Source organism: Lepus europaeus, chromosome 19, assembly GCF_033115175.1.
Source record: "Lepus europaeus isolate LE1 chromosome 19, mLepTim1.pri, whole genome shotgun sequence".
In the NCBI taxonomy this organism is placed as follows: Eukaryota; Metazoa; Chordata; class Mammalia; order Lagomorpha; family Leporidae; genus Lepus; species Lepus europaeus.
Window position 1 is genome coordinate 44,805,745 of NC_084845.1, and position 20,530 is coordinate 44,826,274.

The following is a 20,530-nucleotide window of genomic DNA, read 5'->3' on the forward strand; positions in this document are numbered from 1 at the left end:
CCACCCCGCCACAGCTGCGCCCCAGGGGAGGGTGGCTCTGTACTGCCCTTCCCCCCTGCACAAGTTCCCAGGGCTGGGACTCAGCACAGGCTGGTGCAGGGGGAGTGGGGGAGAGCGGAGCCCCAGCAGCGCCCTGCAGTTTCCCACCTATTGCGTGGAGGTGACACGGCTGGCCCCTGTGAACCCTGGGCAGGGGGGTGAGCAGGCCACGCCCCCTGCGGCTGGACCGAGGGCTCGCCAGCCCAGCTCTTTCAGACCACACTTGTGTAAAAAAGGCTTTTATTTTAAGAAGTAAAAATGGCTACGCTTCCAAAAGTTCTTAAATAGGACTTTGGGGGGGGGGGGGGGACTGCCAGAGTGCCTGCTGCCAGGCGCCGGGGGAGCAGCTGAGGCCCCCGGCCATAAATACACAGCCCGGGCGGCAGGGAGGGCTGGGCCCCGCGCCCCGGGAACGCTATGTACACGTGGCCAGAGCCCCTTGGTGCCTTCCGGGAGGCCCCGCGGGCCTGGGGGGAGCTGGCCAGCCCTCCCTCCCGAACACTGCCGGCCCGCCCTTGCAGCTCACGCCGTCCGCGCCACTGGCTGCTGCTTCTTTTTCTGCGAGGGGCCAGGACATCCTTGCCTCCCGCGAGCCAGCGAGTCCGGCCGTCCATCACACAGGCAAGGGCCTCGACTTCCCTGCGGGAGGGGAGGCGGGGAGGTCAGCTGCGGGCCAGCAGCAGGCAGGGGTGCCCACGGCAGTGCTGCGAGAGCAGGAGGGAGCCCGCAGAAGCACACAGACAGCAGGCATCGGGGACAGAGCCAGCCCCGCCACCCAGGCAGGCGGGCGAGCAGCGCTGGACCACTGGCCCCACACTCACCTGGAGACTCTGCAGCCCAGCCTTCAGGCTGAAATCAAAGCGACAGGCGTCTCACTGGGGGCATGCCTCAGGCCAGGCCCCCATTGGGTCCTGCCGACCCTAGCCCTTTGCCGTCCAGGCCTGGGCAGGCCCTCCAGCGGGCACTGGCACCTGTGCTGGGGCTCACCTCTCCTCCAGGACACAGGTGGGCCCTGCCCTCTCTGTGCCCAGGGTAGGGGGTCCCTGGCCTGCTCCCCGAGCCCGGCCAGCCCGTTAGGCAGCAGGAGGGCTGGGCTGCTGCTCACTCCGGCCCCGCCCTCCTCCTGTAAAGTAGACCCAGCGCTGTGTGCCCGACGCTGCAGGGCAGGGGACAGGGTGACAGAGGTTCAGAGACTAGAAAAGCCCACCCAGGTAGGGCACCTAGGGGCTGTGATGATGGAGGGGGTGGGGGCTCACCCGAGGGCTGCAGCTTCCTTCGGATGGAGCCCGCACGGCTCGTGGTCCCTGAGCCGGGGGCTGAGTGGGCACGTGCTGAGGGCTGCGATGCCTGGCAAGCTGGCTCCCACTGTGAATGGAGGAGGGCAATGGCTGGGCCTCCCTCCCCAAACCTCAGTTTCCTCGTCTGTAGAATGGGCGTATTAACGAGAGCCCGTCTCAGCATAAGAGTTAAGTGAGACCCTGGTATTCCGTGTGCCAGGCCTGCAGGCCTCCCTGACCATGACAGATGTGGACTAAAGAGCTTCGGCGTCTGGGTTCGTTCTAGCTCCGCCCCCTTCACCCACAGGCTGCCCCCTAAGCCCCTTCCTGCTGCTCACGCCCCCCCCCCCCTCCCAGGCCTGGGGCAGTTCCCTTACCTCCAGGTGCTCCTGGCTGGACCAGGACCCCAGCTCTGCACGCCGGGACCCGGGGCCCAGCTCCACAGAGCGCACCCGCTCAGCGAACTTGAGCGAGTAGAGCGTCTCGCTGGTGTTTTTCTCCACAGGGGACACCTGGGGAACAGAGTGGTCAGCCCACCCAGGCCAGCCGGCCACCCCCATAGCACCAGAGGGACAGTGATTCTGAGGAGGGGAGGGAGGAGGGCGTGCGAGGCACACGCGTCACTGACTCAGGAGCCCGGTGCTCCCCGGGGGGGGCGGGACGTGTCTTGGTGCCAGCCCACGCCGATCGCCCACCTGCACCACCATGAGGGTCTTGCTGTCACCGCTGAGCGAGTCCTGCAGCAGGTAGGTGAGCTTGGAGTTGCGGAAGGGCACGTGGCCCTGGCGCGAGCGCAGGGCGGCGATGACGTCCCCCAGTGCCGACAGCGACTTGTTGATGTGCTGCGCCTCCCGCAGGCGGCTGCCCTCAGCCCCCGACTTGCCCACGCGCTCGGAGCCAGCCAGGTCCACCAGGTTCAGCTTCCCTGCAGGGAGGGTGCCGGCCAGGTCAGGGCTGCCTGGCGCGGGGCGGCGGGGGCTCTGCCCAGGCTGCCCAGGGCCCCGCGCTCACCTGTGGTACGCAGGCCCGTGCTGCAGTCCGTGCCCCGCACCGTCACGATGAGCAGGGCGTGCGAGCGGGAGCTGTGCTCATTCAGGTTGGTGAACTCCGTCGTGCGGTTGGTGTGGCCGAACTCGAACACCTGGGGCACAGGGTTCAGAACGGGTCTTCGGAATCGCCCTGGCCCCAACGCCCTCGCTGAGGGGTAGCGTGACCCGCCATGTTTAGTTTGTTTGCAAGGCAGACATCTCCCAGCTGCTGGCTCAGCCCCTCTGCCCACAACAACCAGGGCAGGGCCAGGTCAAAGCCAGGAGCCTGGAACTCAATCCAGGTCTCCCAGGGGCGCACTAAGGACCCAAGTACTTGAGCCATTGCCTGCTGCTCCCAGGAGCCACTTTAAGGGGGAAGCCGAGGAATCAGGCCTGGAAACTGCTAGGGGACGTGGACATCACCGCCCCAGACGCCCGCCCTTCCACACCGTAGAGGAGCAAACAGGTTCAGAGCAGACGGGGGCAGGCCCGAGTCACACAGGGCAGGGCAGAGGCTGCAGTGGAACCTGGCTTCATCCTGGTCCATGGCAGCTCTGCGTGGGGCTGCCCCCCCGCCCCGGCATTTCCCCAGAGTCCCCCAGCCGCACACCTTGTTGATATCGTCCACACTCTGCACCCGGAACTCGGTCAGTCCTGGCACATACAGCTGCCCACTGCCATCTGGGCACAGCCGGATCTCCAGCTTCTCCTGAGGCTCCTTCCCCAGCAGGTCCCTGGAGTGGGGGGCGGGGTGCGGGAGGGCGGTTACTCCTTCCTCCCAGGTGTGGCCTCTCCTGGCTCCTCCAGCTCCTCCCTTGCACTCTGCTGTTCCCCAAGAGTCCTGTAGATGGCGCCATTCCTACCTCCACAGTGAGCAGCTCTGTGGGCAGGGCCCCAGCGGCTGTCATGCACCACTACCCCCTGCAGCCCACAAGGAGAGCCCCTCTCCACAGGCCCTAGAGGACTACTCCCTAGTCCCCAGCAGTGCCCACAGCCGCCCGTGGGGCTGGCGCCTGCACCTGAGGACCTCGTTGTAGATCTCAGCGGCGCTGACGGTGATGTTGTACTCCCAGTCGGACGCCTTCTCCTGCACCTCAGAGAAGAGCAGCTGCAGTGCCCGCTGGTTGATGCCAGGGTTCTCGGGGGTTCCCTAAAGGGAAGGGCCCCGTGAGCCAGGCCTCCCGGGGGGAGGGGCTGTGCCATGCTCACCGTGGCACCTGCTGCCCCCAAGCCCCTCGGCCACCACTCCAGGGGAGCCTCCCTATCTGGAGCACCTCCCTGCCTGCCGGTCATGTCCCCAAACACCCCCTCCACTGGCAGCAGCAACTGCTGCCTAGGCCCCAGTTTAAAGTGGCCTGGGGTCTCGAGGCCTCTGCTCCTGAGGCAAACCACATGCTGTGCAGAACCCCGGTGTCCGTGAGGGGTGCCCCGCGGGCAGCACCTACCTCCATGGTGTACGTCTTGCCAGCGCCCGTCTGGCCATAGGCAAAGATGCAGACGTTGAAGCCGTCGATGCAGGAGGTGACCAGGGCCTGCACCTCCTGGAACACCTGGGAAAGAAGTGTGACGGACTGTGGGGTCCCGGACTGCAGGGAGGGGGCCCCGCCAGCTCCAAGCCCGCTAGCCCCAGCAACACCGAGGCCTGCGGCCTTGCTGACGCTCCCTGCTCTCCAGCCCCCCCTGCTGGACACCGGTGGAAAGCCGGGGTGCTGCCACGGACGCCAGTCCCCCATGCAGCTCAGTGAGGGAAGGCAGAGGTCAGCACCTGCCTGCACCTGCACCTCCAGGGCCTGCCGCCAGCAGACTGCAGGAGCAAAGGGGCAGACGTGGGAACATGAGGGCACAGGCAGGACAGGCCCGGGGGACTGGGTGTGGCAGAGAGAAGGGGGGATGCAGAGACCACACAGCGCCCACGTACCTGCGGGGACAGAAGCCCTAGCAAGATCCAGGGGACTGATACAAGAGGGTATCCTTGGGACCAGTGCTGTAGCACAGTGGGTTAAGCCACAGCCTGCAGCACAGGCACCCCATATGGGTGCCAGTTCATGTCCCGGCTACTCTACCCAGCTCCCTGCTAATGGCCTGGGAAAGCAGTGGAAGATGGCCCAAGTGCTTGGGCCCTGCACCCTCATGGGAGACCCAGAAGCAGCTCCTGGTTCCTGGCTTCAGCCTGGCCCAGCCTGGGCTTTATTGCAGCCATTTGGGGGGTGGGGGGTGAACCAGCAGCTGGAAGCAAATAAATCTTTAACCACAAAAGAGGGTACTCTTGGCAGGAGAGGGGGCTTAGGGGCCCTGGATCACATAAATGGGAGGAGCCACGTGGGTGGGCGGGGCCTCAGACACATGGGTAGGGTGGGCTGCATGCAACCCAGCCCTTCCCACGGGAGGCTTCTGAGGCCCTCAGTCTTTGCTTCTCACTCATCCCCACCTCTTCCACCGCCTTCCGTCTGGCTCTCCCCTTGAGTCTGTCTGTCCCTCTGGGCTGCACTCACGTCCTGCTGCGAGGCCCACGGCGAGAAGACCTTGTCCAGCTCAAAGGACACGGGCTTGCCCTTGTGCAGCAGGTGGATGATGGAGTCGTCATCAGGGTCGAAGGTCACTGCGTTGGTCGCCTCCGGGCCTTCCCCATCCTCTTTAGTGACTGGCCGGACACGAGCAATCACCCGGATGTTCCCTGAGTTGGTTGGGGGTGGAGAGAAGGGCCCAGGCCGGGTCTAGAGCAGACTGCCAAGGCTGGCATCTTGGTGCAGTTGGGCTAAGCCTCTGCGTGCAATGCTGGCACCCATGTGGGCACTGGTTTGAGTGCCAGCTGCTCCACTTCTGACCCAGCTCTCTGCTAATGCACCTGGGAAAGCAGCAGAGGATGGCCCAAGTGCTTGGGCCCCTGCACCTGGAGCTGTAAGCTCCTGGCTTCAGCCTGGCCCAGCCCTGGCTGTTGCAGCCATCTGGAGAGTGAACCAGTGGAGAGAGGGTCTTTTTGTTTCTCTTCTCCCTGCATTTCAAATAAATCTTTAAAAAGTACAAAGGCAGGGATGGTGCTGGGGTGTATTGGATAAAGCTGTATGGGTACCAGTTCGAGTCACGGCTACTCCATTTCCAATCCAGCTCCCCGCTAATAGTCTAGGAAAGCAGAAGATGGTCCAAGTCCTTGGGCCCCTGCACCCCTGTGGGAGACCCCGAAGTAGCTCCTAGCTCCTGACTTTGAATCGGCCCAGCTGCAGCCGTTGCAGCCACTTGGAGAGTGAACCAGCAGATGGAAGACCTCTCTCTTTCTGTCTCTAACTCTACCTTTCAAATAAATCAATCTTTGAAAAATAAAATAAACTACATGGCCTTCGCACTAGTACCCTCTGGTGTTCCAGGAAGCAGAGTGGTCCAGGAGCCCCCTCTCCCAGGGCTGACATTCGTCCCCTGCACTGCGGCGTGTGTTTGAGCAATGCAGCCCTGGGGGCTCTGCCTTGGGGCTGGGAGGAAAGGCCGCTGGTGGGGCTCCGGCACCGCCCGAGCCCGAGCGAGACGAGGCCTGGCCCTCTGGACTTTGGCTTCCTCACCCCTCAACGAGCAGCTTGAGCCTTGATGAGCCAAGGACCTTTTCCGGTCATTCTAGAAGGACTCGGCCATCAGTCCAGGAGGCAGGCAGACAGCTGGGCAGAGACACTAGGGCAGCCCAAGGGTGTCTGGCAGCATGAGCTGGTCACGCACCCCTTGCTTCCAACCCACTCGTGGAATCCCAGCACCCTCCCCCACCGCCCAACACGGCCCCCCCTTCCCTCCCCTCTTAGTCCCCGTCCAGCTCACAGGCCACGTGTCAGTTACAGCTCTGCCTCCTCCAGGAGCCCCTACACACCGTCATCTGTCCCATACCAGGGGCTGTCAGAGCGCCTCCCGGCTCTCGTAAGGGAACACAGTTAGGGTCCTCTGGGTGACGGTCACTGTCCATTCTCCCAGCCAAGGCGAGCACCATGAGGGCAGAGGCGGCACCTCTGGGGTGGCAGCACCTGGCACACAGCACCTAGGCTTCTGTGCAGGCCCCGGGTGAGAACAAGTGGCAACCCAGCTGCCACCACCCGGGGCCCGGGGAGTGAACAGCTGCGGGCGCTGGGCGGGGGCTTCAGCGCTGCTCACGCCCGAGGCAGACCGTTCTCCGGCCACACGGCCTGGAGCACGTTCCCCGACCACTCTGCGGCTCCGTGTCCTGGTCTAGCTCCTCCGTGGGGCAGCGCCGTGCTGCCCGGCCCGGCCCAGCCCGGCCCACCTGGCGGTCACAGTCACCTTTCAGCCGCACGAGCTCGTTGTGGCACTTCTTGCGCAGCTGCAGCTCCCGGCGGTACTTGCGCAGCAGCTCCTGGTTGTTGCTGTTGACCTCCTCGATGGCCTGGCCGATCTGGGGGCGGGGGCACGGGCACGGCTGTCGGGGGCCAGCTCCCCGGCTTGGCTCGCCCTGCCACCCACCCACCAGGGGTGCACCCTGCCTCCCGCCGTGGGCTGAGGGTCTGACACGCGCTGTCCTATGTCACCTTTTTCCAGTGACCTCTTGGCGTGGCGGTGCCACTACCATCCCACTTTACAGGTGAAGAAACTGAGCCACTGCTTCCCAGTTACCCTGCCCTGTGCAGGGTGCAGCACCAGCACCCGATGGCAACAGCGTTCAACTGGGCACAAATCCCAGCTCCAGCTGCACAGCTGGGGCGCCTGAGACAACGGCCCCAGCTCCCTCACCTGCAGCGTGGGGCTGACACCACCGAACGCGAGTCTACGAGGTGGTAGAGTTCAGGTCTCCCAGGTAACTTCAGAGGGAGAAAGAGATGCGGAAGCCCAAACCCCGCGTGTCCTCCTTTGTTATTATGAAGGGAGACGCAGACACCAACGGGCTCAACATGGGTGGCTGCGGGGCGCACGGGGAGCCCAGCCTCTCCTCGGCACCTGCCGCAGGCTTTGACTTTCCCCGAGCTGTGCACCGCTCAGCACTGCTTATGGAAGAACCCGCAGTGTAGGAGTCTCTGCAGAGCCCTGGCGGGCGATTTCAGGGAGCCAAGGGCTTGCACGTGGGCTATTCCCACCCTGTAAGTCCAGCTTTCAAAGTGAAACCTAGCACACGTGAGAACAAGCGGTAGGTCACGGTCACACGTGTAGAACAGAACAGCAGGCAGTCAGATAGCTGGCCACGGCCAGCGTGTGGGAGCTGCGGAAGTGTCTGTGAATTCGGGAACCGGGTCCCGGGTGGATGCTGCGCCTGCCCCAAGGCCCCAGGGCCTCTCCCAGCCCCTGACCCAGCCCCGGCACTCACTTCAGCCTTGACACTCCGGAGGGCCTCCTGCAGCAGCAGGGGGAAGCCGCGCACCTGCCGCTTGAGCCCGTTGTAGTCGTTGGTGAGAGTCCGCAGCGCCGGCTGCAGCGTCAGGAGGTTGGTCCGGACGCCTGTGTGGACGCGAGGGGAGTGAGGCGGGCGGGGTGGGAGGGCCGCGGTGCAGTGGGGGGCAGTGGGCAGGGCTCGGGCAGCGTGGAAGTGGCCACGGCGGGGTTGGGGGCGGGCAGGACTTGGGTGTGGTGGGAGGGGCCGCGGCGAGGTCGGGGGCGGGCAGGACCGCCTCACCTGCCAGGTTCTCGTGCACGGCCTTCATTTCCACCTGGGCTCTGGCAAAGGCCTCCTCGATGGCCCGGTTCTTGTCCTCCTCCAGGGACTGCATCTCCTCCAGCATCTGCCCGTGCGCCCGCTCCAGCTCCGCCTCGTACATGGCAATCTGGCGGCCAGGCCACGAGGAGGCTCAGGGCCGTGCAATGGGGGGGGGGGGGGGGGGGGAGGTACGGGAGGGGAGCCCTGCCCCTCGCCAACACCACCCCCCTCCTCCCGCACAAGCACACTGGGTAGCAGGGTCAACCGGCTTCTCTGTCCTGGGCACAGGGCTGCGAACTTCATGTAGCTGCCACCACCGCCCACCCCCCACCCCCGCCATGGGCCCCAGCACCGCCTGAGCTGGGCCCTGGGGCTCCGATACTGACAAAAGCCCCGTGGTGCTTATGGAGCACACCTGGCCTGAGCCTCTGCTGGTCGTGTCCCCACCGTGGGCTCTGGGAGCAGAGCGCATTACAGATGAGGAAACAGACAAACCTTGCCCTTGGTCACGGGGTCAGGAGGTAGAGGAGGCACTGGCCCGTCCCGACATGCTTAGCCACTGCGCGTCCCAGCCCCCGCCCACCTGTGCACGGAGCTGCGTGGTCAGCTGGTGCGAGCTCTGCAGCTGCTGCTCCATCTCCTTCAGCACCTGCCGCTGCATGGCCACCTGCTCCTGCAGGTGCTGGTTCCGGGCCTGGGACTCGCTGAGCGCCTGCCTGGTCTTGGGCGACTCCACCTCCACCGTCTTGATGACATACTGCAAGGCCAGGGCAGGCGTGTGGGGCCCTGGGAGGTGGCCAGGGGAGGGGAGCCTCGAGGGGCCCCATCAAGAGCCCCGGGGGAAAAAAGCTAGAGCAGCTTGGGGTCCTAGCTTTCCAGAACGCACTGGAATCTTCTCATTTTAATGAGAGCCTGCTACGAGCTCAGCTGTGAATCCCACCTGGGCTTGGAACAGAGGAGAAGGGCAGAACCCAGAGGGCACACGCGGGCACCCGGAGCACTGGGTGTGGACACTTTCTCCGGCCCTGGCCCTGGCCACCCGCAGAAAGGGGCAAGGCCCAGCGCAGCACGGGACCGAGTCCATTAAATACCCACACCTGTTGTGTCCCCACGCCGCGCCCCTCTCCAGCCGGCCCTGCCCTGGGCCGAGGCGCAGGTGAGGCTCACCTTGACAGGCGGGGACTGGGCCCGCAGGCTGGCGATGGTCTCGTGGCTGTCGCGCAGGCGCCGGCTGAGCCGCTCCTCCTCCTGCGCCTTCTCGGCCAGGCAGTCCTTGAGGCGCAGCTCCACCTCGGCCAGCCGGTCCGTCTTCTGCTGCACCTCCAGGTTCAGCTCGGACAGCACGCCTTTGTTCTCCGCCACCTCCAGCTGCAGCTGGGACAGCTTGTCCCGGAGCTGGGCGCTCTCCTGCGGGGGCGCGGGCCGCCGTGAGGGGCAGTGAGGAGGAGCCGGACCCTCCGGGACCGAGCGGGGCCAGGGTGTGGGGCCGGCTCACCTGGCTGTGCTCGCAGCCCGAGCAGGGCGCCGGTGCCGCCGCCGCCGCCACGGCCGGCTGTGCCCGCAGCCCCTGCAGCTCGGCCTCACAGCGCCGCAGCTCCTGCCTCAGCCGCTCATTCTCCACCGTCAGCCGGTCCCGCAGCTTCTCCAAGTCGGTGCCTCCCTGCGGAGGGCCGGGGCCCAGGGGAGGCATGTGGAGGGGGCAGAGGGGCGGACAGACAGCACGCAAGGGCCCAGGATGGAGGGGGAAAGAAAAAGGAGAAACGTGAGAGAGCAGGACACTGGGAGAAACCCAGAGACAGGTGGCAGAGAGGGAGAGAGGCGGCCAGGAGGGGCCTCCTGCCCCGCCCCCCACCTGGCCTAGTTTCCCGAGTGTGAAAGTGCCGAGAAGTCATATTTATGCACAGGGTTCACACTCCTATTTTATGTCAGCGAGCAATCCGCTCCCCTCCCTGCAGGAACCACATGACCCCCGAGGACTAGCAGCTGAGCCTGCGTTCCCGATGCGTTTTTGATGGGGAGAGGATGGGGCAGCTCCCCGCCCCCAGGGGGCGCCCCGGAGCCTCACCAGCTCTGATCGAAGTCGGCTCACTTCCTGGGCCTGGCTGATGAGCTTCTCCTTCAGGTTTTCCACCTGCAGGGAAAAGCCAGGGTCACAGGGCCTTGGTCCTCCCCTCCAGCCCACAGCCTGGGGCCTCCCTGTGTTCAAGCCTCGGGCACCTCCGGCTGCCCACTGTGCACCGAGCCAGCCGTAGCTCTTCGGGACTCGGGTCCCCTCCCAGGTCCTTTGCCTAGGCAATTGTATATTTTCTTTCTTAGTAAGAGGCCCTGGATCTATCCTGGCCCAGCCCTGGGAATCTTAGACTTTGAGCGGTTTCCTGTAGGAGAGAGGACCTGGCTCATCCAGGGCCTGGCAGAGGGGAGCCCCCCCCCCCCGTCCCCACGGAGCACGGATCTCGGGCAGCACCCTCGTCCCTGAAGTTGTCCCCTTCCCAAAGGGCCCTGACTCTGGCCTCACATCAGCCCGCCCCCAGGAGCGTCTCCTCGGGAAATAACCCAGACACACAAAGGCTCTGGCACCAGCATTCAGCCGGCATGTTTGGGGCTTTTGTTCCAGAACATTCTGTGACGTCCATACTTCCCCTTGGAAAAGGTGCAGTGAGTTGCAGGACCTCTGTGTGATGGCTCAGGACGAGTACACAAGCTGGTGTGGAGGCACTGGGTTCTCACGGCCACCAGGGCCGTTGTTTGAATATGATTTCCCCCCGAAACTCCACGAGGCGGACGCTAACAGCAGTGAGAAGCGTGAGCTTGCTCTGACTGCGGTGTGCAGAGGCAGAGTCTTTGGAAAGTGATGAGACTGGGTTAGGACACTGGGGCAGGGCCTCAAGGTCGAATCCTTGTGGCTTTATGGGCGGGGCAGGGGGGACCACCACCTATAGACGGCCTCACAGGCTCCCTGTCTCTCGCCATGCGACACTCTGCTCTGTCAGCAAGAAGCAAACTAAACCTTTTTCCTGGGGCCAGCACTCAGCACAATGGGTTAAGACGCTGTCTGTGGGTCTCATACGCCCCAGCCCCAGCTGTTGCGACCATTTGGGAGTGGGCCAGCAGATGGAGGACATCTCTCTCTCTCTCTCCTTCCCTCTCTCTCTCTCTGATTCTACTTCTGCCCCTCTGCAACTCTGCTTTTCAAATAAATAAATAAATCTTAAAAAAAAAAAAAAAGATGCTGTCTGCAGCGCCGTCATGGGCACCAGTTCGAGTCCTGGCTGATCGACTTCCAACCCAGTTCCCTGCACCTGAGAAAGAAGCGGAAAAAGGTCTACGTGCTTGGGCCCCTGCACCCGTGTTCCTGGGTTCGGACTGTTTGGGGAATGAACCAACAGATAGGAGATGTCTTTCTCTGTTTGTAATTTTGCTTTTCAAATAAATACAATTTCCAATATCAACCTCTTCTCTCCTCAAGTTAGCCAGCCCTAAACGCTTCGCTATAGTAATGAGCAGCTGGCAAATGCAACAGGTGGCGCCGGCCACTGCCGAGGGCCCAGGCAGACGAGGGGCTCTACGGGACTGGATGCTGAGACCCACCAGGGGGCGCCACAACGTGTGCCAGACTTATCTGTGCAGAGCGGCCTGATATTTGATTTCAGGGTGTGGGTGTGCGTGTGAAGATCTCCCTGCTTAACATGGCCGCGACGCCATCCAATGGCAGTCTGTGGGCCACTCTCAGCTGTGGGGTCAGTGTCTCCGGGGGCGGGAGAGGACAGTGTGACCACAGGGGTCAGGCCCCTGCTTCTCTGAACAGGCAGGAGGGAGATGACCCGTGGCACCCGTCCCTACCTCTGAGAGAAAGCGAGCTTGGGGGCCAGAGTTTGACAGATGCCGCGTGGGACACCTGCGCCCGTGTCAGAGTGTCCCGGCTCAGCGTCCCACCCAGCTCCCTGCTAATATGCACCTTCAGTGGCAGCACGTGAGGGCTCAAGTCCCAGTCCCCACCACCCGCATGAGAGACCTGCACTGAATTTCTGGCTCCTGACTTTGGCCTGGCCCAGCCCCAGCTGTTGTGGACATTTGGGGAATAAACTAGCAGAAAGATCTTTCTCTGTCTCCCAGCCTTTCACTCACAATGAAAACAAATGATAAGGGGCCGGCGCCATGGCGCAGTGGGTCAATCCTCCACCTGTGGCGCCGGCATCCCATATGGGTACCGGTTCTAGTTCCGGCTTCTCCTGCCCAGTCCAGCTCTCTGCTGTGGCCCGGGAAGGCAGTGGAGGATGGCCCAAGTCCTCGGGCCCTGCACCCACATTGGAGACCAGGAGGAAACACCTGGCTCCTGGCTTCGGATCAGTGTAGTGCACCGGCCGTAGCGGCCATTTGGGGGTGAACCAATGGAAGGAAGACCTTTCTCTCTCTCTCTCTCACTAATTCTGCCTGTCAAAAAAATGATAGATGAAAATTTCTCATTAAAAAAAAAAGTGGCCCCAGCACGGCTCACTTGTGGTTTAGTTGCAGGGGAGGGTTGGGGGGGGGGGTAGTTCCAAGACACAAGATTCCGCTGAGGGGCTGGGAGGCACAATGCCTCCTGGTGGACAAGCAGGGGACCTAAAGGCTGGGCCCACGTAGGCTGTGTCTGTCGCCACCTCCACGGGTCCATTCCTGATGAGACACGGTGTCACCGACCAGCAGAGAGCAAAGCTATTTCCATTTCTCTGCTTGCAACCCATAAGTCCTCTTCCTGGCGCCCCCTAGCGTCCAACTGGGAATACACTGGATACTCACCATCAGGGGAGTAGTTAGCTAAGTTAAGCGATGTATGAGAATCTGCTTCTTGGGCTGTTATGCAGTCATTACAACTATGTTCACCAAGAGTTCTCAGTGGCATGGGGAAAGGCCCATCGACACACCAAGTCAAAGAACAACCTGGAAAAAACTGCCTGTGCGGTACAGAGGCGGAGGAGCTCTGGGTTGTAGAATTACGGCTGGCAAATTCTTCGTTCTTTCCAGAATTTCTAAGTCTCAGAGCATATATGTTCCTTGGGGCTGGCATTGTGGGGTGGCAGGTTGGGCCACTACTTGTGCAGGCATCCCGTGTGGGAGCTCTGGTTCAAGTCCCAGCTAGTGTGTCTGGGAAGGCAGCAGAGAATGGCTCAGGTGCTTAGGCCCCTGCCACCCACATGCCAGGCTCCTGGCTTCAGCTTAGTGCAGCCCCAGCTACTGTGGCCATTTGGGGAGTAAGCTAGTGGATGGAAGTCCTCTCTGTTTCTCTCTCCCTCTCTCTCCCCCCACACCCCACCCATCACTATGCCTTTCAAATAAGTAAATCTCTAAAATAAAAACTACAAGCACATACACATAAGAAAAGATGTGTGTGTTCCTCTTGTACACTGACTGAAGTAAGTGGGTGCACTTCCTCTGACGGGGTCAGCGGCCCCCAAGCCCACTCCTCCCCCGAGAGGCGGCTGCCTCGGCTGCACCAGCCACGCTCCGACTGCAGCTCTCTGCAGCGCCCAGCCCTGCCCAGGATCAGATGCCAGGGCAGTGAAAATGGGGCTTCCCAGTGCCACTGCCGGCCGCCGCCTGCCTGCTCCCTCCTTGCGTCACAGATAGAACCTGGGTGCTCCTGGGCCCTGGCTGGGCTCTCCCAGGGACACCCGACAGGAAGCGGCTGGAACAGCGCAGGTTTAGGGGAGAGCGGTAGAAGACCCCAGGGCAGAGTTACAGGACGCTAAGCCATCCCCGGGCTTGTCCCGGGAGGCGAGCGGCAGAGCAGGGGCACCCATGGGCGGCCTGGCCCAGGAGAAGGATCCTCGACTTCATCAGTGCGGTCTGCTTCCGGGGGCCCAGGGAGCCCTGAAGGCGCTCCGACACCCACTGTGGGCGTCAGCCTGAGGTGGGAGGGGCCAGAACCCGGTGGCTGCTCACTGACTGCTTGGCGGGACAGCCATTCCGGAGCCCAGGAGCAGGACTGGGGCGTGCAGCCTGTGCCCCAGGGCCCTGGAGGGGCGAGCTGGCTGGTACCCCCACCCAAGCCCACCCTCCTCCACAGCCCAAAAAAGCCAGTCGTGGGATGGGGCCTCAGCCCTGCCGGCTCAGCGGGGAGTGGGGGTGCGGGGAGAAGGAGCGGCTGTCGGCGTGGGGCAGAGCCAACTCAGCAGAGGGCGCGGCGGGCGCTCGCTCTGTGTGTTCTCAGCCGTCTGCCCAGGGGCGGGCAGCCTCTTATCATGGCAAATAACCCGCTGATTAAGGCCCTACCACCCACAGAGCCTGGCGGCAGGGTCCTCAGCCGTCTTCCCAGGAAAGACGGGCACTCTGCCCACCACCCCCACCCCCCTCTGTGGAGGAGCTGCTGAGCCCCGAAGGCCTCAGGAGCGCCCCCTGGGAGCCACCCCGCCCCGTCCCCCCAACGCTCCGGCTCCCAGCAGGCCTGGTCCTGGCTGTGTCCACACCACCTCCTCGGCCAAGTCTTCACTGCACCGCGAGCAGGGATCTTGAGCCAGGCTGCCCGGGGTTCCCCTGGAGACACGGCCCTCCCTGCAGTGACCTTGAACAAGCCACTTAACCTCTCAGTGCCTTTTGGTTTCCTCATCTACCTTATTGTGAGGACTGAATGGGATGACACAGGTGATGTACTCGGGACGGGGCCCAGCGCTCAGTGGGTCCTACTGCTGGAATGAAGGGCCCGGGACGGCAGGGAGCTGTCCGTGGTGCTCAGGGCCATACGACAGTGGCTGGCACATAGTAGGTGTGCAGTAAACGCACGTAGGATGAATGCTGTGTGCCCAGGACCACCAAGCAGAGTAGTATCTATGGGCGAGGTGGTAAGCAGGGTGCAAGGCGGGCAGGGTGGTGGCGCCGGGGCATACTGAGGGAAGCTCACTCTGCCCAGGGTGGGAGCTGCTACAGCACTCTAGACAGCAGGTGCTGGGGAGAGAGTTGGCCCCAAAGACCACCTCTCCCAGCATCTTAGTGCACAAAGGGAGTCCAGATTTTTTTAAAATAATTATTTGTTTGAAAGGCAGAGCAACAGACAGGGAAAGACATAGAAAGGAAGAGACAGAGGACAGAGAGAGAGAGAGAGAGATTATCCATCTGCTGGCTCACTCCCCAAATGGCTGCAACAGCCAAGTCTCAGCCAGGCCAAAGCCAGGAGCCTGGAACTCCATCCGGGTGTCCCACATGGGTGGTGGAACCCAAGTACTTGGGCCATCTTCTGCTGCGTTCCTAGGTACATTATCAGGAAGCTGGACTGAAGTGGAGGAGGTGGGCTGCTGGTGTCACAGGCAATGGTTTAACCCACTGTGCCACAATGCTGACCACAAAGCCCAGCTTTTTATGTGACCTTCACTAATATTTAAATGTTGGCAACTGGGGCAGGCATTTGGCACAGTGGTTAGGATGCTGACTAGGATGTCTGCATCCCACTTTAGAGTCCCTGGAAGCCGCGCCAGTTTGAGTCCTGGCTGTTCCACTTCTGATCCAGCTGCTTGCTAATGTACCCGAGAATGCAACAGATGATGGCCCAAATAATCAGGCCCCTGCCAAGCATGTGGGAGACCTGGATGGAATTCCGTGGTCCCGGCTTCAGCCTGTCCTAGCCCTGACTATCCTGGCCATTTGGGGAGTGAACCAACAGATGGAAGACTTCTCTCTCACTCACTCGTTCTCTCTCTCTCTCTCTCTCTCTCTCTCTCTCTCTCTCTGTGTGTGTGTGTCTGTCTGTCTGTCTGTCTGTCTCTCCTTCTTGCTCTGCAGCTCTGCTTTCCAAATAAATAAATTTTAAAAATTTAAAGGTAGGCAACTAATTTGATTTTACAAATCAGGCCAATTAAGACTAATAGCCAAATTCAGCAAATGTGCAAGATACAAAAACACACAAAAATCCACTGCATTTCTGTAACTAGCAAAGAACCACCCCGAAAGGAAATTAAGACCATGATCCCATTTATGACAGCATTAAAAGGAACAAAATAGCACAAAAGGATGTAAAAGACTTTTACACTGAAAACCACAAAATGTTGCTGAAAGGGATAAAGAAGACACCAACAGATGGAAAGGCATCCCGTGTTCATGGATTACTGAGATGTCAATAGCACCAAAAGCACTCCATAGGTCCACTGCAGTCCCTATCAAAAGCCCAACAACGGCTTCTGAAGACGTAGAAAAATCCATCCTAAAATTCATATGGAATTTCAAGGGGCATCAAAGAACCAAAACAATCTTGAAAAAGAACAAAGGTGGAGACGTCACACTTCCTGCTTAAAAAACTTACTACAAAGCCACTGTCATCAAAACAGCATGGGCTGCCATTAAAACCAACATACAGGCCAATGGGATAGAATACAGAGCCCAAGAGTAACCCCTCACGGATACAGCGAAGCGATTTTCAACAAGGATGCTGAGATCATCCGAGCGAGCAAAGAGTCTTCTCACAAATAGTGCTGGGAAAACCGGGCATCCATGTGCGAAAGAACCAAGTGGGAGCCTGACCCTCGCCGACACACACTGTTCACCTCAAATACATCCAAGACCAAAACCCGACAGCGACCCTGTCAAACTCTTAGCTCTTCAAAGAAAACATAGGAAGAGACTTCATGACATTGGATTTGAAGATTTCTTGGGCATGACACCAACAGCACGGATGATAAAGAAAAAAATGGGTAGGATGGACTTCATCAGAATTGAAAATGTTTTTATGACAAAGGAGTTTATCAACAGAGTAAAAATGGCAACCCATGGAATTGGAGAGAAATACCTGGAAGTGACATTTCCAAAGGTAACTCCACTAGGACGGCTGTGACAAGAAATTCAAGAAATAACACAACAGCAGGTGCTGGTGAGGATGTGGAGAGCCTGGGCCCCTCCTGCCCTGCCGGGGGAGCGTAAGGCGCTGCAGCCGCTGTGGGACACGATACGGTGGCTCCCTCACAGAGGAAAAGCAGAGTCACCACGCGGGCCAGCAACCCCACTGCCGGGTACGCGCTCACGAGAACCGCAAGCTTGCCCCAGTGTACCCAGCACTGCTACCTGCAAGGGCCGAAGGGTCTGGGATCCCGTCGGTGGGTGGACGGGTGAGACACACCGCGGGGGCAGAGTCTGACACCGCCGCCATGAGGGAGCCCTGATCCGGCGGGGGGAATGAGCCGGTGTCAGGACGACCGCTGTGGGATGCCACCCGGAGGCTGGACCCAGAGGAGGTTCCGAGCCACAGGAAGTAGAATGGAGCTGTGCTGGGGGGCGGAGGGAGGGCTGGGGACAGAGTTTGGGTCACGGCTGGGGGAGGAGCCGGACGGTGGTGAGAGTCGCACAAGAGCGTGAATCGCCTCAGTGCCGCTCAGCTGAGGCTTCACTGTGGCTAAGATGGAACGTTTGGTGTTACATGGATTCTCCAATTGTTTTAAAAAGATGGTTTACAAAAACGCAGGCAGGGGCCAGTGTTGTGGTGCAGCAGATAAAGCTGCCACCTGCGATGCCGGCATCCCACATGGGCTCCGGTTCAGGTCCTGGCTGCTCCACTTCCGATCCAGCTCCCTGCTAATGTGCCCGGGAAAGCAGTGGGAGATGGTGCTTGGGCTCCTGCACTCATGTGGGAGACTCAGAAGAAGCTCCTGGCTCCTGGCTTTGGCCCAGCCCTGGCTGTTGTAGCCATCTGGGGAGTGAACCAGTGGATGGAAGATTTTCTCTCTTTTTCTCTGTCTCTCTCTCTCTGTGATTCTGCCTTTCAAATAAATGAATGAATGAATGAAACTTTTTTTAAGGCCACATTATACATTTTAAAGGGCAAGATCTAGTTTTCCAGTCTGTGCCCTCTGAGAATAATTCTTAAAATATTTTATTTGCGAGGCAGAAAGAGAGACGATCCTGGTTTCCCACACAGGTGACAGGAACCCAATCACTGGCGCCGTCGCTGCCGCCTCCGGGGGTGTGCGTTAGCAGGAAGCAGGAGCCAGCAGCCGCAGCTGCGCATCGCGCCCAGGCACTCCCATGTGGGCCGCAGGTGTCCTCTCTATGAGGCCGGATGCCCGCCCTGAGGGGCGATTTTTACGGTTCTATCTAGAGGTGGGAGGGGAGGAGGTGGGGAGGGCCACGGTCTGGGCAGCACGGAACACGGGGAGGAACCTGGAGGCCTCGCTCCAGGGACCACCCCCCCCCCCCCAAGAAGGCAGGAAGGCACGGCCGCCAGGGCACGGTCCAGGGCTGCAGCCCTCTGGCCTGAGTGCTCCCAGTGCACACAGCGCGCCCCCCGCCCCCGACTCCCCGACTCAGCCTCAGAGACTCCACAACCCCCCAGAGCCGCGACGGCAGCCGCACCGGCTGAGTCAGCTCCGACGGCCCGTCAGGCAGGTGTGATTATCCGCACCGTCCGAGCTTCCGGAGGGTTAGCCTTGGTTAAGCAACCTTCGAGTGGTCACGTGACTGCTGAGTGGCGGACGCAGCACTGACTCAGGTCTGGCTGATCCTGGCAGGGCCCCCCCACACACACACACCGGGATCTGCAAGGCAAAGCAGCCAGGCAGAGGGGAGAGGCGAGTCTGGACAGGCCGGGGCCGAGGCCAGGAAAAGCAAGGTGGAGGCGCCGTGGGGGGCTCTCCTTGGGGGAGCAACATTCAGACCGTCAGACAGAGCACCCGGCAGTGACCCCGCTGGGCACCGCACCCTACAGTGTGCCACCCCCTTCTCTGTCCACTCTCACAACTGGTCTGCTCCCCACCACAAGCAATGCTTAGCCCCAGATCAGAGACTGGGAAAGGAAGGCTCGGAGAAGTGACTTCCTACAGCTCCGGATGGCAGGGCCAGGGTAGGACTCCTGCTCAGACCATCACGAATCTGCAACGCTACCCCGGATGGTGGTGGGCACTCACCAGGGACCACCTCGTCCAGGGACTGTTATTAAGCCCATTTCGCAGATGAGGAAATGGAGGCGGGGCTGGCGCTGTGGTGCAGCGGGTTAACGCCCTGGCCTGAAGCGCCAGGATCCCATATGGGTGCTGGTTTGAGTCCTGGCTGCTCTACTTCCAATCCAGCTCTCTGCTATGGCCTGGGAAATCAGTGGAAGATGACCCAAGTGCTTGGGCCCCTGCACCCACGTGGGAGACCTGGAAGAAGCTCCTGGCTCCTGGCTTCGGATCAGTGCAGCTCTGGCCGTTGCAGCCAACTGGGAAGAAAACCAGCGGATGGAAGACCTCTCTCTCTCTCTCTGCCTCTCCTTCTCTCTGTGTGTAACTGACTTTCAAATAAAATAAAAAAATTTAAAAAAAAGAAAGAAAGAAACAGAGGCACAGAGTGCTAATTATAACCACCCAGGCTCACAGAGCCAGTGAGTGGTGCCAAAGTCAGACTCTGACCTTGGCTCCAGTTGCACTTGCGCAGGGCCAGACCCTCCAGAGAGCAGCTCCGAGATCTGAAGCTTCAGGGCATCCCCTGAGAAATTCCCGGGAAACAGCTGGCAGTCAGAACGTTCACAGACAACTCCTGAGCCGAGACCGGGGACCACTGGGAACTCCCAAGTCATCGGGGGCACAGGCTGGGGCAGGGGGCTCCTGAGGGCCGCTGCGGCGCTGGGGACCACAGGCGCCGGGGCAGCTGGGCTGCTTCACCTCCACCTTCCCTCCTAAAAAGTTCGTGGTGCTAATTAGAGGAAGAAGCGTTTGCTTTTTAATTTGCTTAAAGTCACAAAAGGCCACAAGTTACTATGACTTCATTTACAGGAAATGTTCGGAAAAGGAAAACCCATAAACAGAGCAAGTGGGTTAAGGGTTGCCAGGGACTGGGGGCAGGGGAACAGGGACTGACCATGAACCTGTCTTTGGCGGGGGGGGGGGGGGGGGGGGGGTACTAAGCTGAGTTGGAATCAGAGCGGGGAGGGGTACACACTCACGAACAGGGAGCTGTCTGTCCCAGAGGGCTCAGAATCTACGGCGCATGAACGGAATCTCAACAAAGCTCGGGGAAGAAGGAACGCGCAGAGCTGTCTGGGAAGAGGAGTGCCCGGCTTGCCTAACCTGGGCCGGGCTGGGGAAGGCAGAACTGCTGCTGAGCTCCCGCCTCGGGCCAGATGTGTACTCTGCCGGGGGCCCTGGACCAAGCCCACAGCACCCAGAGCCACGGCTCTCCCGCTGCCACGGTCCCTTTGCACTGGCTTTCCCTGAGCACAGAATGTACTTCCCTCAGCTCTGTGCTGGTCTCAGTGCCAGCACTGCTTTTCCCCAGGGGCTAAGCCCTCACCGCCGTGTGTGTGTGTGTGTGTGTGTTGTGTGCGTGCGTGTGTCCCTCCTGCGCCCTCGTCACTCTCCTCACCGTACGTGTGTGCACGGAACAAATGACCCTCTGCCTGAAGCCTGCAGCCTCCACGGGGCAGGGCCCCACCCACCCAGCACGAAAGAGGTTCACACAAGCAGACGGCGGGACAGAGCTGGCCACGAGGAGGCCCTCGGCGGGCAGACAGGCCCGGAGCCGGCAAAGCAGCGGGGAAGTGCATAAGAGGCAGACACAGGGCGAGAAGGGTGCCCCTGAGAGGGCCCACCCGGCTCAGCTGGGGCAGGAGCCAGCGCAGACAAGGACGCGAACACCTGCTG

At 61.1% G+C, this 20,530-nt stretch overlaps 1 protein-coding gene across 3 annotated transcripts in view; it reads right to left on the reverse strand.

The window, feature by feature from the left end:
- Window positions 1-280: 280 nt before the first annotated feature.
- Window positions 281-20,530, reverse strand: part of KIFC3 (kinesin family member C3) — a 34,977-nt gene continuing 14,727 nt past the window's right edge. For all 3 annotated transcript variants that reach the window (XM_062175868.1, XM_062175866.1, XM_062175867.1), the window contains 16 exons: window positions 10,024-10,089; window positions 9,454-9,618; window positions 9,126-9,365; window positions 8,542-8,715; window positions 7,938-8,085; window positions 7,632-7,762; window positions 6,617-6,728; window positions 4,837-5,018; window positions 3,790-3,894; window positions 3,364-3,494; window positions 2,955-3,078; window positions 2,328-2,457; window positions 2,012-2,241; window positions 1,694-1,828; window positions 1,296-1,404; window positions 281-678 (listed from right to left, as the gene is read on the reverse strand). In XM_062175868.1, the coding sequence (XP_062031852.1) occupies window positions 653-678; window positions 1,296-1,404; window positions 1,694-1,828; window positions 2,012-2,241; window positions 2,328-2,457; window positions 2,955-3,078; window positions 3,364-3,494; window positions 3,790-3,894; window positions 4,837-5,018; window positions 6,617-6,728; window positions 7,632-7,762; window positions 7,938-8,085; window positions 8,542-8,715; window positions 9,126-9,365; window positions 9,454-9,618; window positions 10,024-10,089 (2,208 nt within the window). In that variant the 3' untranslated portion in view covers window positions 281-652. The remainder of the gene's footprint in view (window positions 679-1,295; window positions 1,405-1,693; window positions 1,829-2,011; window positions 2,242-2,327; window positions 2,458-2,954; window positions 3,079-3,363; window positions 3,495-3,789; window positions 3,895-4,836; window positions 5,019-6,616; window positions 6,729-7,631; window positions 7,763-7,937; window positions 8,086-8,541; window positions 8,716-9,125; window positions 9,366-9,453; window positions 9,619-10,023; window positions 10,090-20,530) is intronic.